The following is a 15,043-nucleotide window of genomic DNA, read 5'->3' as shown; positions in this document are numbered from 1 at the left end:
AACATTGTACATTAAGCTGGCAACGTTACAACGTGCAGTACAGTTGCTAAGCGTTTTTTTAAACAAATACTAATTAGTACAAATGCAGCATTTTATATCATGAATAATAGAATTTATATCATGTTCAAAATCAATACTATAATGAATGAACAACTTACGTTTCAGTACTTGAATGTAATGTAATGTAATATTGTATATAATACGCGTTATGTATGCTTAATATTAATTTAAATATGATATCCATATTTATAAACACTGTACAAAGTTTTAGACTTTATTTTTGTAAAATGTCGACACGATTGTAAGAAGTACTTTACAATAATAATTTTTATACTGTACATATATATATATGTATATATATATGTATACGAACTATATTCTTACAACGCATTAAAAAATGAATATTGCATTTATCGAGTTAAATCGGTTTTGGATTATTTTCAATACAAAGGTTCCACATTACCCAATAAAGAAATCGATTCGTAGAAAATAGTTCAATATACGTGCGTTTCAATGTTTTATATTCTTATTACTTACAATACAAAGTTTAATTACAGAAATTGATTACGGAAGACTGAATTGGTTTTGCATCCATAGGAAAGTCTCGTAGAATCTTGGATCTGCTATTCTGAGAGACGCTCTCTTATAGTAATAGTAATACAATACTGCAACTTTAACATTAAATTAAATGCGAGAATGTTTTGAACCTGTTAGCAAGCAGGTGTATTGTAAACACTATGTTTTAATCACTAAATTAATTACCTCCTCTGTGCAACGAATATAGAACATGGAAATTTTTAGTCCAATGATATGTGAAAGATGACGACCAATGCATTTTAATATCCCACGTGTGAAGACAAATGCTCAATATCATGTATGTGATACACAATATCAACGTTACACGAAATTTTGTGTACAGCAACTGTATTAATCCTACCTGTACGGAACATTGTATTATTAATAATTTTTAAAGAGATATGTTATTAAAAGATTAAATATCTAATTCTCGTAGTAACCTTTTATTAACAATTACCTGGAAGATGTAAGTAGAAAAGAAATTGACCAACAGTATTGTCAGAGTCACAACAAGACAAAAGTCTTGAATGCTTAAAAAAAGAAATAAGAAAAACGTTACAAATGTAATCGTAATTTATTAACAACATAAGATAGTGAAAGTACCTACACATAAAGAATTAACAAAGTAATTGGATTTTGTTGAGAGAAGCTGGCGAACGAATTGACGGAAATGTCGAAAAACAATATCAAATACTGAACAACTACACTCATCAAGTATTTCTTTGTATTTAATGTACTCATTTATCAAGAAAAATAGACTTGGATAATATGTTACAATTTCGTTATGCATATCCTTGTTTGTAATGTGTACTTTAATCGTTGCTATAGTAACGAGAATTACATATACCACTGTACCCTGTACCTCTTGTCAAGTCACAGTGACCCATGTCAGATATTTTATTCTGCAATTATAATATCTTGATATCCATTTGTTTTGATAGCTTCATATACTTATATGCTCTTTTCCCATTGACTACTTCTGTTTATACTTTCATTTCTCAGTGATGAGATATTGGCCAAAATTTCTCGCGCATGCGCGGCGACTTTAGCCTCAGTAAAATAAAATTCTGGATAAAATAGGGTACCTTGATCACCCTGCAAAATTTTTAAAAATTGTTATGATTTAACACTATTCCTACCGCGACCGGTCAAATGACCGTTTTTAAAATTTCGATTAGAATTTCCTATATACAACGTAATTGAATCGCCTTTAAACTTCACGACTTTTCCTAAAATATGCGTATAATACATTTTTCAATATTCACTTCTTTTTTTATTGTTTATTTTCTGAGAAAAATTTGTAGTCTGTCTTACCTACCACGACCGGTCATTTGACCGGCAGAACGATTTATATCTTTTTGTAATAGTATTCTTTCAAAGACTCAATTCCGAAACTATAAAGTCGTTACAAACGAAAGGTAATGCAGTTGTGGCATGAGTTTAGCCGAAAAGTACCTTCCAGGGACTGCTTTACGGCACTTCAAAGTGTTTAGAGTTCTCGCTCGCCTATCGGCCTCGCGGTGTTTATTTGCATGATTAGAATTCGAAGCAGTCCAGAATCTCGGATTTTCTTACACCGTCTTATCTACTATAATTATAAAATAAATAAAATCATAGCCGAAGGGGATGCCTAGACGTCTTCTCACGAATTCAAATCAGTAAAGTCTTGTGACCTGAACAGAGAGCATCAAAACGTGAAAGTTACAAAGAGCATATTCGGCAGTCTTTTACTATTTTGTATTTTTATTCTATTATTATTCTACTTTTATTTTATATTGTATTACGTGTTATAAGTGTCATTTTCAAAAAAGTGAACAAACCAACAATACTTCGAAGTATACTATACTTATAAGTTTCACATTTTATCTCTTGTTCATTTTTTTTTTCATCTTGAGTTACATTTTTATATTTTAGTTTTTATTTTATCCCTTGAATATTCAATCCCAAAATGTCAAGACGATCGAAGAGTGTAAATTTATTATTAGAGAAAATAAATAATATTGATGAAGAGTGTTCCAAAGATGATCAGGAAATTTTTGATATTGAAAATGACAATGCAGAAAATTATGATCTATTTGAGACCGACTCGAACACCGATGAGGGCGAAGAGAATTTTAGTTCCGATAGTGAGAATAAGGAAGAGGTAATCGAAACTGCTGTAGACGGAACTGTTTGGCAAGAAGTAAAAGAAGGGTCTAATCCTGGAAGAGCACTTATTCATAATATTTTTAGGGGAACATCAGGCCCAACAGGGTATAGTAAACGAAATATTATGCGGTGAAAACGAATAAAATGTACATTATATACTCCTAAATAAAAGAAACTATATTTTTATACTGTCAAATTGGCTATTATCTTCATTCTATATTAAAAAACATAAGTTGTGCTAAAGACCGGTCATTTGACCGGTCGCGGTAGGAATAGGTATACGTGAAGTGTCGGTAGGAATAGTGTTAATTTCGAAAATAGCGAACTCTGTGCCACTTTGTAGTTCCTTCTCCAATATTAACTTCCATTGTATAATAAAATATTAACAATAACTTATCATAAATTCGTAGGACACTCGTCTCGCGACACGTTACTGTTTTGGGCGCGCATGCGCGAGAAAAGTTGGCCGATATCTCATCACTGATTCGGGGTACAGTGATGTCACTATTATTATGGCTATAGTGTCACTGTGACTGTGATTGTGATACACATGCTGCATTCGACAACGCGTGAATCCACAGCTGACAGGTTGTGTACCATTTACGTGCGAAAATACGACAAACTGTATTACCATATGTTAATTTGAATAGGCACGAGTAGTATTTTCGAAATCGTAGACAATCATGAAAATACACGAATAAATATTCAACAGTATGAAAGTTACAAATAAACGTCGAGGTTATGAACGTGAATTTGACAAGTGGACGATGGAAGTGACCCGTGTGAACATTAACTCTTGACGTTTAATTGTCATACCTGACAAAAAGAAAACGGAGAAAAATAAAATACTACAATGGATATTGGAAATAATAAACGTGTACATACGCAACAATTAATTGCTATGTTTCCTATATTGGAACTAGACGACGACAACGTAGATTTTCCTTTAAAAAATCCGAGGATATCTTGGTTGGATATTGTTTTTCTCGTGTCCTCGATTCTTATGCACATTGTGGATATGGGATTTGACATAAACCTGGTCGTAAGATATCTATTGGCTGGGAAAATGACATATTTTATATGGACAACTACTTTTATCTTTGTACCATCATTTATAAATGTAATAATCAGTAGAAGAATGCAATATCAAGATGACCAGGTAGAACATCACACAGTATAATTCGTTAAATTTCCATTTCGATCGTGTTCTAATTGTTATGGTTTTTTCCAGACGAATTCTGCCCAGAATCAGATCGAATCTAAGTGCATACATTCTATGTTAACGAGAAAGCTTTGCTGTATTATAGTTGTCGCATTCCAATTAGCACCGGTACTTCGTTATTACAGAATATTAATATATACTCTGAAAGCATATAAATTTCAAAAACAAGGGAATAGAAATGCTCAAAGGAGATATTACGTAAAAATGCTGAAAGAAGACCAAGATGTTGCTCTGCTGAGAGTATTCGAGTGCTTTCTGGAGGCAGCTCCTCAACAAGTTTTGCAACTAACTATATTATTGAAGGACTACCACAACAAGATCAATTTTGAATGTATATATTTTGGAAAGATCTACGTATAAAGTATAGACATAGTTTTGGTGCGACCTGTGTACATAACTAAAATTTATGTTTTTATACTTTGTAGTCATTCATCAAGTGGCTACTATCCTTAGCTCGCTTGCAAGCATGGGCTGGGCTATGGCGAGTTATCACCGTAGTATTAGATTAGTCCAACAAGATAAGCTGAATATCGGAATCATGGGAACTGTTCTGCAATTTCTATGGCACTTTTGCACAACAGGTATTTTAAAGATCATCGTATAAGAAAATTGAAAAACCTTATTGATAATGAAATGTTTCAGTTTCAAGGATATTGTCGCTAAGCGTTGTCGCAAGCATTTGGCCAATACATACAGGGATTGCTTGCATTTTACATTGGATAAGTATGAGCTGTTGGATCATTGTAGACTCCCATGGTATATTAGAGTTTTGTAGAAACTATAATCACGCGCCGCATTGTCCTCCAAAATTGAAAGAACGCGTCTACTCGGTGCTATTATCTCTTGTAATTGGCGTTGTTCATGTGTTTATATATTTAAATGCTGTAGACGGCAGTACACTCTTTAAGCATGTGTTCTTTTATACGGTCTGCTTCTTTGAAAATATATCAGCCACTGTTCTTTGGACATACGCTTCGTCCGATGAAGTCAAACAAGCCTGGTATTTCAATGTACTCATTGTTTTTTGTATTATACCTTTCTTAATTGGTATAAAAGCCATGATCGTTTATTACTACGGTTTTCATCCGTCCATTAAACGTCTAAATCCTGTAAATACGTCATAGTAATCCAATAAGGATCCACTGACTCGGTAGTACAGTATAATTTTGTTGAAAAAGCATGTAAAAAATATTTAGCTTAACTTTTGTTTCCATATTTTGTACAGAACTGCTTTCACTTCCAAAGAGCATTTGTACAAGTATCTATAAGATAATGTTTTCTATTTTCACATATTTATATCTCCTGATATTACGATAAAAAAATTAAGTGTTATTTTTTTATAATGTGAGTCAGTAGAATATTATTCGTTTTAGAATACTATATATAGCGAAAAATTAATTCACAAATATTTATACTCCTAATACATGTCTTTATTTAACATAATGAATTTCTTCTAAACACTGCCAGATTTAATGAGTCTGATGAAATTACCTGATTAGCGAGTATTGTAGTTTTTATTACAAACCTGGGCCTGGGCCCGGGGGGATACTGTCCCCACTACTTTTGTACAGTTTTTACTTTTCTACAGTTGTCTCTGGAGCATAGGAGACACAGCCTGTTATATACATAGTGTACAGGTTCCTAGTTCCCCCTCACCCTCTTCCAACACTCCACGGAAGCAAGGTGGGCGAAGCCTCAAGTGAAAAGAGCCATCAGTTGCCCAGGCCTGGTTTATAAGATTGTTACTCTGCTTTCTGAATATTATATTACTTATATTAATGTACATGAAGATCGTAATTGTATAAATATCAAACAGCGAACAAAAAATTGTAACAATATTAACGAAATATTGTAAGGTCTTTTAAATTGATCATGGAAATTTTGTGTACTTTTATATAATATTTTAATAAATGATACTGTCTCCATTACATTTGTGTGCACCAATTTTATTATAAATATATTCTGCATCGTAGCTTTATGATAATTTGGTAGAATCGATAATGCTACGACTAAAAATGTTTTTTAAATAAATATGAAACTATGATGAATTTTCTTGTCATACAAATTTATTGAGACAAGAAAACGAAATAATAATTATATAATACACAAACAAGATATACTGACTCTATTAAATAAAAATTTAGTTTAATAACAATTTCTTTCAACGAATGCACAGCATATAGATAAATTTTATTACTGTGTAGCATATATAAAGCACATTCTCCAAGGCCATTTCAGAAATAGAAATCGAGTGTTATTTTTGCTTGGATACTAGTGTGAATGATTTAAATTAAAATGGAATGTGCTGTATAAAATAATTTATCAACATATAACAAAGCACATATTTTGGTATTCGTTAGCTCTTTTCTTGGATGTCAATCCACTGGATTTTGTATTACTATAAGTATAAACTCTTTATCCGGTGCAACCATAATTTCGTGTTTCTTACTACGAATACGTAGGAACGTTAGATCGTTCGTTGGATCTAGATCCCTTACTACGGATCTTGCTTTGTCCGATAGTTGACTTATCAAACCTGCGTACTGTACTGTTGTAGTATTATCCAATGTTGACTTGATTGGAATACCTGAATATTGCAAACATTTAACACATAGAATGTTGTCCAATAATGAATGTAGTATCAATAGTTGAAATGAGAATATACGTACCTTCCGCGTTGACAACAATCGTTCCAACGACTCCTTTATGTGATTGAATACGTTTCATAGTTTCCTCCACCTCTTGTGCCTGAAAGAAACAACATATATTAGTACGATATAGTTTGAAAATGCAGTACACGCTATGTTGCTGACGCACCATTTTTCAAAGTTAATTTTTTATATTCAATACAATGTATTCATTAAATAGAGCATTCGTAATTAGAACTCCTTCCGTTTTGCTTATTTAGTAAAGACAAATCGTCACTTGGATCCTACCGCCTACTAAGCGTTCGTAGATTCGTTTTCGTATATATGTACATATAAATAACATCAAAGGTAGAATGAATAGATACGGTTGTTAAGTTGTAAGTGCCATCTACATACGTAGAGATGACACTACGGCGGGAGAGTTCAAATGCGTTATTCCTTTCTCCATTGAAATATCAATAATTTAAGAAAACGTGAGATAAGTAATCAATTTTAGACGATCAAGGCATGTTATTTATATTTAAAAAATTTTTTGTTAAATTAATATTATTATGTATCGGATGTTATTGCATAATTACATTTGTATTGTATTGACTTCAATATGTACAATATATACATATATGATATGTGCGTATATGTGTAATAAAAAGTATACGTGATATCTTAATTGTAACGCATATATTTTACATTACAAGAAATTCGTAAAAAAATGTTTACAATAGGATAAGATAGTTATTACATTTATTTAATGCAAAGGAACAATTAAATTGGTTCCTTGGTATTCTGGTAAATTAAGATTGTATTCTTTTTCCAAGTTTTTAGGCACAAATCGGCCACCTAAATAATGATATTTCCCTTGAAATTTTTTAGCACACATTTTTGGTGCTGTCAATGATACCAGCATTTCTGGTTTTATTCCACCGCTTGCAGGTGGTCCATTTTCAACGTCCCAACCGGATGGTATATCTATACTGCAGATGGGAACGGTCGTGTTTTCCAACAAATGAATAATTGGAACAAACGATTCTCTTACAGGAGGTTTAAAACTAAATCCAAACAGAGCGTCTACTATAAGCTCAAATTGGGGTAACCGTGTCCGTGCAAAATCTTCCAAATCGTTCTCCACTAAGGGAATATCATTCTCGATGCACTGATGCAACAAATTCTGGTATAGCGTATTGTTTGTTCTTTTAGGGTAATAAACTTCTGGATCATATCCGAATTGTTTCAAATGTCTAGCGCAAACAAGTCCATCGCCCCCATTGTTTCCTGGTCCACAACAGACCAGAATCTTTTGCTTAGAATTTTTTAACGACGAATAACTATGAGCAATGGCAAACGCACAACTCTGTCCAGCAAGCTCCATTAATTGATCTACGCTGAACTTATACTTCTCAAACAAATCCTTATCTATGTTGATGCTTTCCTGTTGATTCAAGTACTTGACCATGGTTGTGTAAAAGATTCTCCCAAAATCAGGCACAAACGTGTAGCTGCATAAAATGGGCTTTATGTAACTCTTAATGCACGATGTCATTTATCAATTTCGACTAAATATGTAGAAACAAACAGTTCAATAGAACTAAGATATAACCTCTTACGATTCGTTGTCTTTTCGTTTTAATTATACACGCAGACGCAAATGTTATCGACCGATAAGAATGTTTCTTATAATATAACGAATTTTGACAATTTTAACGAAAAATATGCGTGTTTTAATTCATTTTCAATATTCTCGAACAATGTCTCCCAATTTGAACTTTGTATCAATAGGTTACCGACGATCACATTATCTGAACTCTAAACTCTAAACCGTCAGTGACTGGATACGTTATTTTTACTTTACTGTTTTATGCGAGAAACATTTTTTTACATGACTGTGTAGTAGTATTTGTACTAGTATTGTATGTGTCATTAGTTTCACGTAAACTTTTATTTCAAATATTATAATTTAATTGTAACCACTATTATAAAAATAATACGCATACATATATATATGTATCACATTTCTTAGGATTATAAAAAAAATGTAATGTTATTAATTAACTTTTACAAGAACATGTAGTTAAATAATGTATACGAGTAATAGCATATCTTATTCAATATAATAGTTAATTGGAGTAAATTATAAATGTGTTAATAAAAAAACGAGAATATTTAAATAAAATTTTACGAACATGTTTGGATAGACTTTAGTTTGAACTTGTCAATTTGTGTATCAAGCGATTTAAAGATTTCCTGTATCATCTCGAGCGGAGTCCATGAAGGGGAATATTTAAAATTCTCTAAATTCTCTGTGAATGGATATCGGTCGTGGGTCATATGGTATACCGAATGGAGAGTTATTATAGGTTTATTAGAAGGAAAACTGGGTGGAAGCCTAATCGTCACCACAGATTTGAAGTCATCTTTTTCTAATAAAAATGTTATAAAACAAAATTCACTGGAATCGTGTTCAAGAACAGAACCGAATTGGCACATAATTATCGTTGCAAGAAAGAGTCTTTTTTTCTCTAAAATCTGACTCAATGATGTTATCTGAAATAAAGTTTATATTAGTAGAAATGAAAGTATCGATAAAAATTTTGTATGTGGAGCTTGTGTACCTTTTCTTGTATGTTCTTCTTTATTTCCTCTACATAATCTGTCAAAAGCTTGTCAGCTGGATAATTTGGTATCTGTAGGCCCGATGTTTTATTAAGAACTTGTTCCAAATATTTAGAAAAAAAAATTTGTGGTGTAATCCTATTCCAATTTGGCCCATAAAATGTTACAAGAAGCATCGCCGTATCATTTTCTGATTTGAAATTTTTATTCTCCAATTGGGAAACATTGATCGATAAACTTATTAGGAATTTAACCTCTGTTGGTTTGGAACCAAATGGTAGTAATATCACTTCCACATCTTCTTGCTCTATTTCCGGTGAATTCATTAATACACTGTACTCCATTTTGAATCTCTCATGTTTCTGAAGTAATTCTATCTAAAATAAAAGGCAGGGTATTACATGGAATACAGCTTGTATATTCCATATTTAAGGATTGATTATTACAAACCTGATGGTTTTTATAACATAGTAAAAGTTCCATAAGAACTTTTAGTAATGCATCTTTATCGTTAACATTCCATTTTGCAAGACTAGGAACTTCAGTACATAAAGTATCAATATTCGTGTCTATTAAGAAAGTATCATCATTAAATATAAAGTCAGGGCCCAGCTCAGGGCGCTGTGAATCAAAAAATACATCCCATGTTACTTTATGTCTAGCGTATGGTATTAATAGTTTAAAACGATCTCCTTCATCTTTATCGCAACTAGACGATGTAGATTCTATTTGTATTGTTCCACAACATATTCCTTAAGAAGAAATTAAAGCACAATATTATAAAATTTGAAATACATATTACTAGACTGTGAACATTTATGCGAATATAGATGTTATGTTTTTAGTAATTCATTTAATCGATTAAAGAATTAAATAATTGATCCAGAAATGCGGACTTTCATAAGTATTCACAATCTGATAGCATACAATTTAATACACTTTCCATTTCTATTGAATAATACGATCTTACCGAGTTTGTTAGCTTCTAAAACACGTTTCAAAAGCGGTTCGATGTACGAATCTATACGTCTTAAATGTGTGTATTGTTGGTTTAACATTTTAATTGTTCCTTCTTACATGTACTTGAAGGTTCGTAAACAATCGTAACAAACGTATTTATACATACGTCGATGTCGAGGTTGCGGAAAACAATTGTTTCCAAACGCCGATAGTCATTCGTCAAAAATGGCTGTATAGTAATTGTTATATTATGTTAATAATATTTTCTATCAACAATAAGATTCACATCATTTACGCTGACATCCATATCAATAATTTCTGTAACGAAAGTTCTTTTCCTTATACTATAATGTTAATGACACATAGCAGAAAAATCATAAGAAACCACCAAAATTGCGGTAAAATGTTTATTTTTCAACAATTTTATACTATTTATTATTTAACCTAAATCAATACTCTGTTATTAATTAATGTAGATTTAACTTTTCTGTATACGGAATGAAACTAAAGAAAATAATGACGCCATCTGCGTCATAATATTGAATATCGCACTACTATCACAGACGAGGTATATGTAGGAATAGACCAGGCATTGGAATTAGCTGGCCCGATCCGATTTTTACAATAGCAAAAATATGTTGAAGTTTCATATCTTTATATTCTGTGCAATGTTACAATTATTACATTAAATATCACATTAAGTGTTCAAAACTTGCATTGAAATAAATGTTTGTATAATTTTAATTTTCGATAAACAGCTGCGAAACTCCGTTTTTATAACTTAGTATTTAAAGAAAGAATATGAACTAAATTAATTTCATTCAAATTAAATATTTTTCAAAACTATATAAATATATACATTTTATAACTCCAGTTCAGAGCTTCACAGATTTAGAAACAAATATTATATATCAGTTTTACTCAATTCTCAAATATTTTAACGTTTCTGGGTCGACTGAGATATACGTGTCGAGGTTCTTCTTTATGGAGTAGCTGCAGGCGCCGCAGAATTCAGTTTATTTCTTTTTACTGATGACAATGCAGGTGTATCACTGATATATATATCAGTGAGGTGTTTCGGCTGAAGAATTGAGATTTTTCCTTCGAGTTCTTAATTCTCTCTCTCTTTCTCCCCCCCCCCCCACCCTCTCATTCTCTCTTCCTCTCTCCCTATATACAGGGTGGTCCACGCAACATGCACATCTATATAACTTCAAAAAGTTAAAAAGTACTAAAAAGTTTTGTATACAGAAGTTGCATGGTCTGAAGGGGTACACAATTTAGTGTATTTTTTTTTTGCAGGTGGAAGTGTTTCGGAGATTTGAAGGTCGACTTTGTTTTTTTAAATGAAATACTATATTTTTTATACCAAAATATGGAAGAATGTCAAATTCTGAGTAAAAAAGTATTGACCTTCATTAGCCCTAAACCTAATAATTAACGAGTAATTTCACTTTATTTCCTGAAAATTTTCTTACAAAGAAAAAAAAATCATTTAATTTTCTTTTTATTTTTCTAACCTGATATTACGCGAAGAAAATTTTCAGGAAATAAAGTGAACTTACTCGATAATTATTAGGTTTAGGACTAATGAAGGTCAATACTTTTTTACTCAGAATTCGACATTATTCCATATTTTAGTATAAAAAATGTAGTATTTCATTTAAAAAAACAAAGTCGACCTTCAAATCTCCGAAACACTTCCACCTGCAAAAAAAAAAATACACTAAATTGTGTACCCCTTCAAACCATGCAACTTCTGTATACAAAACTTTTTCGTGCAACGCATCCTTTGGAAGTTATATAGGTGTGCAAGTTGCGTGGACCACCCTGTATATCCTAAAAATGTTGTACTGTTGAACACGGACCAATCAGAGCGCGGCTACAGCGGACGGATTCCGTCTCGGCCAATGACAATGCCACGCTCAGCGGGACCTGCCGCCATGCCGGAGTCCGTCCGCTATAGTCGCGCCCTGATTGGTCTGTGGTTTTCGTTAATAACTCTTTAACAAAGCCGCATTTTCGCAAAGGAAAAAGTGACTTCAAATGGCGTCAGGAATCACCCCTTTCAAGGAAGTACAATATTTGGGACACCCTGTATATAGAACTACGCTAAATAATACAGGTGCCGCGTCGATCGTCAATGGCGCTTGCGCTTACACCCACATGTTTACATGGGTCTGTCATCTGTCACTAACATTTGGCTAACAGTTTGGGAAGTATGTATTGGTTTATGTTGACAACGAATTAGGGAACAAAAAGATAGGTGCTCGGTATTGTTTACGCTATGATGTGGCACCGTCAATCTTGTCAAAATTTTATCCACGTACTATTGGCAATAAATAAATTATTTATTGGAATTTTTATTAGTAAATAATGCGGAAAAAATATAACCTCAACAAATTTTACGTTCCTTGGTGAATTAATCAAAATTCCGGGTAGTCATTTTCTGTGAAATTCATATTGACGTGTCAGAATTACGTAACTTTCTCCGATAATGCCGTTTTTTCTATCTCTCATACGATACGGTAAAGATAGTTGATCTTCTGCCGTCATCAAGTTTGGTTAAGTGCCTGCGTGTCGAACAACAAGGTAAAATATTTTTCGTTTTTTGTAAATATCTATAACTTTTTTATATCGTGTTTTATTTAATTATTTATACGTGTTGTGTGATTGATCTTGTAAATAAATATTATTACACTTAAATTTGTTTTGCACGAGCTAAATAGGCCATAAGTTAACACAAAGTACTTAAAATGCCAGAGAGTTTTTATTAGTTAGAAGGTTGTTAATCATCAAATGTTCTATTAACAATCAGCACAAAAAAAAAAAACAATGGGAAATGAATCTTGGAATGTGCTGGTGACGGGAGGTGCTGGTTATATTGGTTCTCATACGGTATTGGAACTATTAGCAGCCGATTTTCAGGTGGTGGTTATAGACAACCTTAGTAATGCTTGTAAAGGTGAGAAGTAATGAATCCAATAGTAGGAAACCTGCATTAATGTTATATATCATATTAGTAGTAGTAGTTTATGCCAATTGTTTAATTGTTAAATCGCATAGTTGTAATGTAATTTTTGTATTTGGTCCACAGGCGAAAACGACATAAAACCAGAATGTTTGTTACGAGTAGAAAAATTAACAAACAAGCAAATTACATTTATTCCTTGCGATATAACGAACATCAAGGAGTTAAGAGATGTATTTAAGAAGGTATAATTAAGATTTATGCTGAATCCAAAGGTCAACTGAAGCTACAATCGATCCTTACATTTCAGTATAAATATCATTGCGTTATACATTTTGCTGCTTTGAAAGCGGTAGGTGAATCATGCGAAAAACCCCTGGAGTATTATAAAACCAATGTCAGTGGAACTCTGCATTTGTTAGAAATGATGAGGGAATTCAATGTAAAGCATTTAATTTATTCGAGTAGCGCCACTGTTTACGGAGTTCCCGAGAAGCTTCCATTAGACGAAAAGATGATAACCGGTAGTTGCACGAATCCATATGGAAAAACGAAGTACATGGTCGAAGAAATTTTAAAAGATTTGTGTGCATCCGACGAGGTACAATTATTTCTGCATGACATTTGTTTCTGGTTCAATGAAATACTTCTCATGAAGATGTTTTTAGACATGGTCTGTCATATCTCTGAGATATTTCAATCCGGTTGGTGCTCATCCTTCTGGTCAAATCGGAGAAGATCCCAATGGAATTCCAAATAATTTGATGCCATACATTACCCAAGTATCTGTTGGGAAAAGGGAAATGCTGCATGTTTACGGCGATGACTACGATACTGTTGATGGAACGGGTTCGTCCAATAATAACATAGCAGCAACGATCCGACAAGTACTCGTAGTACATGTCCAATTGTAATTTGATTTACAGGTGTACGTGATTATATACACGTTGTGGACTTAGCGTCGGGTCACGTGAAAGCTATGATCTATCAAAAAACTAACAATCCATCTGGATTCAAAGCGATCAATTTGGGTACGGGAAAGGGTTATTCGGTGCTTGAAGTTATTCGTGCCTTCGAGAAGGCATCGGGTCAGAAGATACCGTACAAAATCGTTGAACGCAGAGCAGGAGATATATCTGCTAGTTACGCGGATGCTAGTATAGCTAACGAGGAATTAGGATGGCGAGCCACTAAGAATATAGATGACATGTGTAAGTTACTGCACAAACAATTAGTTACAACTAATTAGCGCTTAAAATAAAGAAAAAACGAATTTCAATTTAATCTACGATTTACTATTTAGGTGCAGACGCGTGGATGTGGCAACAAAACAATCCAAATGGTTACAAGAAGTATTAGTTATAATTATTGTTAATGCATTTATCGGTTAAATAATTTATTTAATAGTTTAACCATCTTTAACGATACGTTTTTAATTATTCAATTATAAGCCATGGTGGTATCTGGTTACCAAAGTTTAGACCAAAGCTCAACTTAAACGTAAATGTATATCTATCTAATATTAAGGCATTCCCACTTTGAGAAACTGATGTACGTTCCATAAATACAGTATACATTTCTAAAATCTAAGTGTATAGTAATCGAGAATCATTTAGATCGAGAACGTTTATACGAAAGAAAAACCTATGTATGCATTAATATTAAGTTATCGTGCCATATTGATATGTACGAATATCGTGCCATATTGTTGTATATACATATATATACATATACACGTATGTACTTACACTACGACAAACGCACACCTATAAGTACAAAATAGAAATGTACATGCTGTACGTATTGTTAAAAAGTGCAATAAATACTAATTAGGCATACATACACCTATGTCGAACTGTGTGATCTTTCTATCACAGACCGTCTGTGTTTCTATAGAAAATTTTCGCGGGT

The 15,043-nt window shown here is 32.7% G+C and overlaps 6 protein-coding genes across 6 annotated transcripts; 2 read left to right on the top strand and 4 right to left on the bottom strand.

Annotated features, from left to right (window-relative positions):
- Positions 1 to 533: 533 nt before the first annotated feature.
- Positions 534 to 1,641, bottom strand: LOC143360721 (transmembrane protein 138). The gene is made up of 4 exons (XM_076799826.1): positions 1,184 to 1,641; positions 1,034 to 1,106; positions 763 to 937; positions 534 to 671 (listed from the first exon to the last, which is right to left on the bottom strand). The coding sequence occupies exons 1-4, from the start codon at positions 1,315 to 1,317 to the stop codon at positions 565 to 567; spliced, it is 489 nt and encodes a 162-aa protein (XP_076655941.1). The 5' UTR covers positions 1,318 to 1,641; the 3' UTR covers positions 534 to 564.
- Positions 1,642 to 3,193: 1,552 nt separating this feature from the next.
- On the top strand, positions 3,194 to 5,968 carry LOC143360158 (XK-related protein 6). Its single transcript, XM_076798754.1, has 4 exons — positions 3,194 to 3,883; positions 3,956 to 4,277; positions 4,372 to 4,527; positions 4,589 to 5,968. The coding sequence occupies exons 1-4, from the start codon at positions 3,578 to 3,580 to the stop codon at positions 5,068 to 5,070; spliced, it is 1,266 nt and encodes a 421-aa protein (XP_076654869.1). The 5' UTR covers positions 3,194 to 3,577; the 3' UTR covers positions 5,071 to 5,968.
- Positions 5,969 to 6,120: 152 nt separating this feature from the next.
- Robl (dynein light chain roadblock) lies at positions 6,121 to 6,952 on the bottom strand. Its single transcript, XM_076798756.1, has 3 exons — positions 6,764 to 6,952; positions 6,616 to 6,694; positions 6,121 to 6,533 (listed from the first exon to the last, which is right to left on the bottom strand). The coding sequence occupies exons 1-3, from the start codon at positions 6,764 to 6,766 to the stop codon at positions 6,322 to 6,324; spliced, it is 294 nt and encodes a 97-aa protein (XP_076654871.1). The 5' UTR covers positions 6,767 to 6,952; the 3' UTR covers positions 6,121 to 6,321.
- A 305-nt stretch (positions 6,953 to 7,257) lies between these two features.
- On the bottom strand, positions 7,258 to 8,406 carry Naxe (NAD(P)HX epimerase). Its single transcript, XM_076798753.1, has 2 exons — positions 8,189 to 8,406; positions 7,258 to 8,087 (listed from the first exon to the last, which is right to left on the bottom strand). Exon 2 carries the CDS (start codon positions 8,042 to 8,044, stop codon positions 7,340 to 7,342), a length of 705 nt encoding a protein of 234 aa, XP_076654868.1. The 5' UTR covers positions 8,045 to 8,087; positions 8,189 to 8,406; the 3' UTR covers positions 7,258 to 7,339.
- A 106-nt stretch (positions 8,407 to 8,512) lies between these two features.
- LOC143360156 (BRISC and BRCA1-A complex member 2) lies at positions 8,513 to 10,999 on the bottom strand. The gene is made up of 5 exons (XM_076798752.1): positions 10,591 to 10,999; positions 10,172 to 10,479; positions 9,652 to 9,953; positions 9,201 to 9,578; positions 8,513 to 9,132 (listed from the first exon to the last, which is right to left on the bottom strand). The coding sequence occupies exons 2-5, from the start codon at positions 10,257 to 10,259 to the stop codon at positions 8,764 to 8,766; spliced, it is 1,137 nt and encodes a 378-aa protein (XP_076654867.1). The 5' UTR covers positions 10,260 to 10,479; positions 10,591 to 10,999; the 3' UTR covers positions 8,513 to 8,763.
- A 1,305-nt stretch (positions 11,000 to 12,304) lies between these two features.
- Gale (UDP-galactose 4'-epimerase) lies at positions 12,305 to 14,980 on the top strand. The gene is made up of 7 exons (XM_076799686.1): positions 12,305 to 12,753; positions 12,980 to 13,126; positions 13,259 to 13,377; positions 13,443 to 13,733; positions 13,801 to 13,981; positions 14,059 to 14,343; positions 14,436 to 14,980. The coding sequence occupies exons 2-7, from the start codon at positions 12,997 to 12,999 to the stop codon at positions 14,489 to 14,491; spliced, it is 1,062 nt and encodes a 353-aa protein (XP_076655801.1). The 5' UTR covers positions 12,305 to 12,753; positions 12,980 to 12,996; the 3' UTR covers positions 14,492 to 14,980.
- The last annotated feature ends 63 nt before the right edge of the window (positions 14,981 to 15,043 follow it).

The sequence above is a fragment of the Halictus rubicundus genome, chromosome 13 (assembly GCF_050948215.1).
Source record: "Halictus rubicundus isolate RS-2024b chromosome 13, iyHalRubi1_principal, whole genome shotgun sequence".
NCBI lineage: Eukaryota > Metazoa > Arthropoda > Insecta > Hymenoptera > Halictidae > Halictus > Halictus rubicundus.
This window is presented reverse-complemented; position numbering and strand designations above follow the sequence as displayed.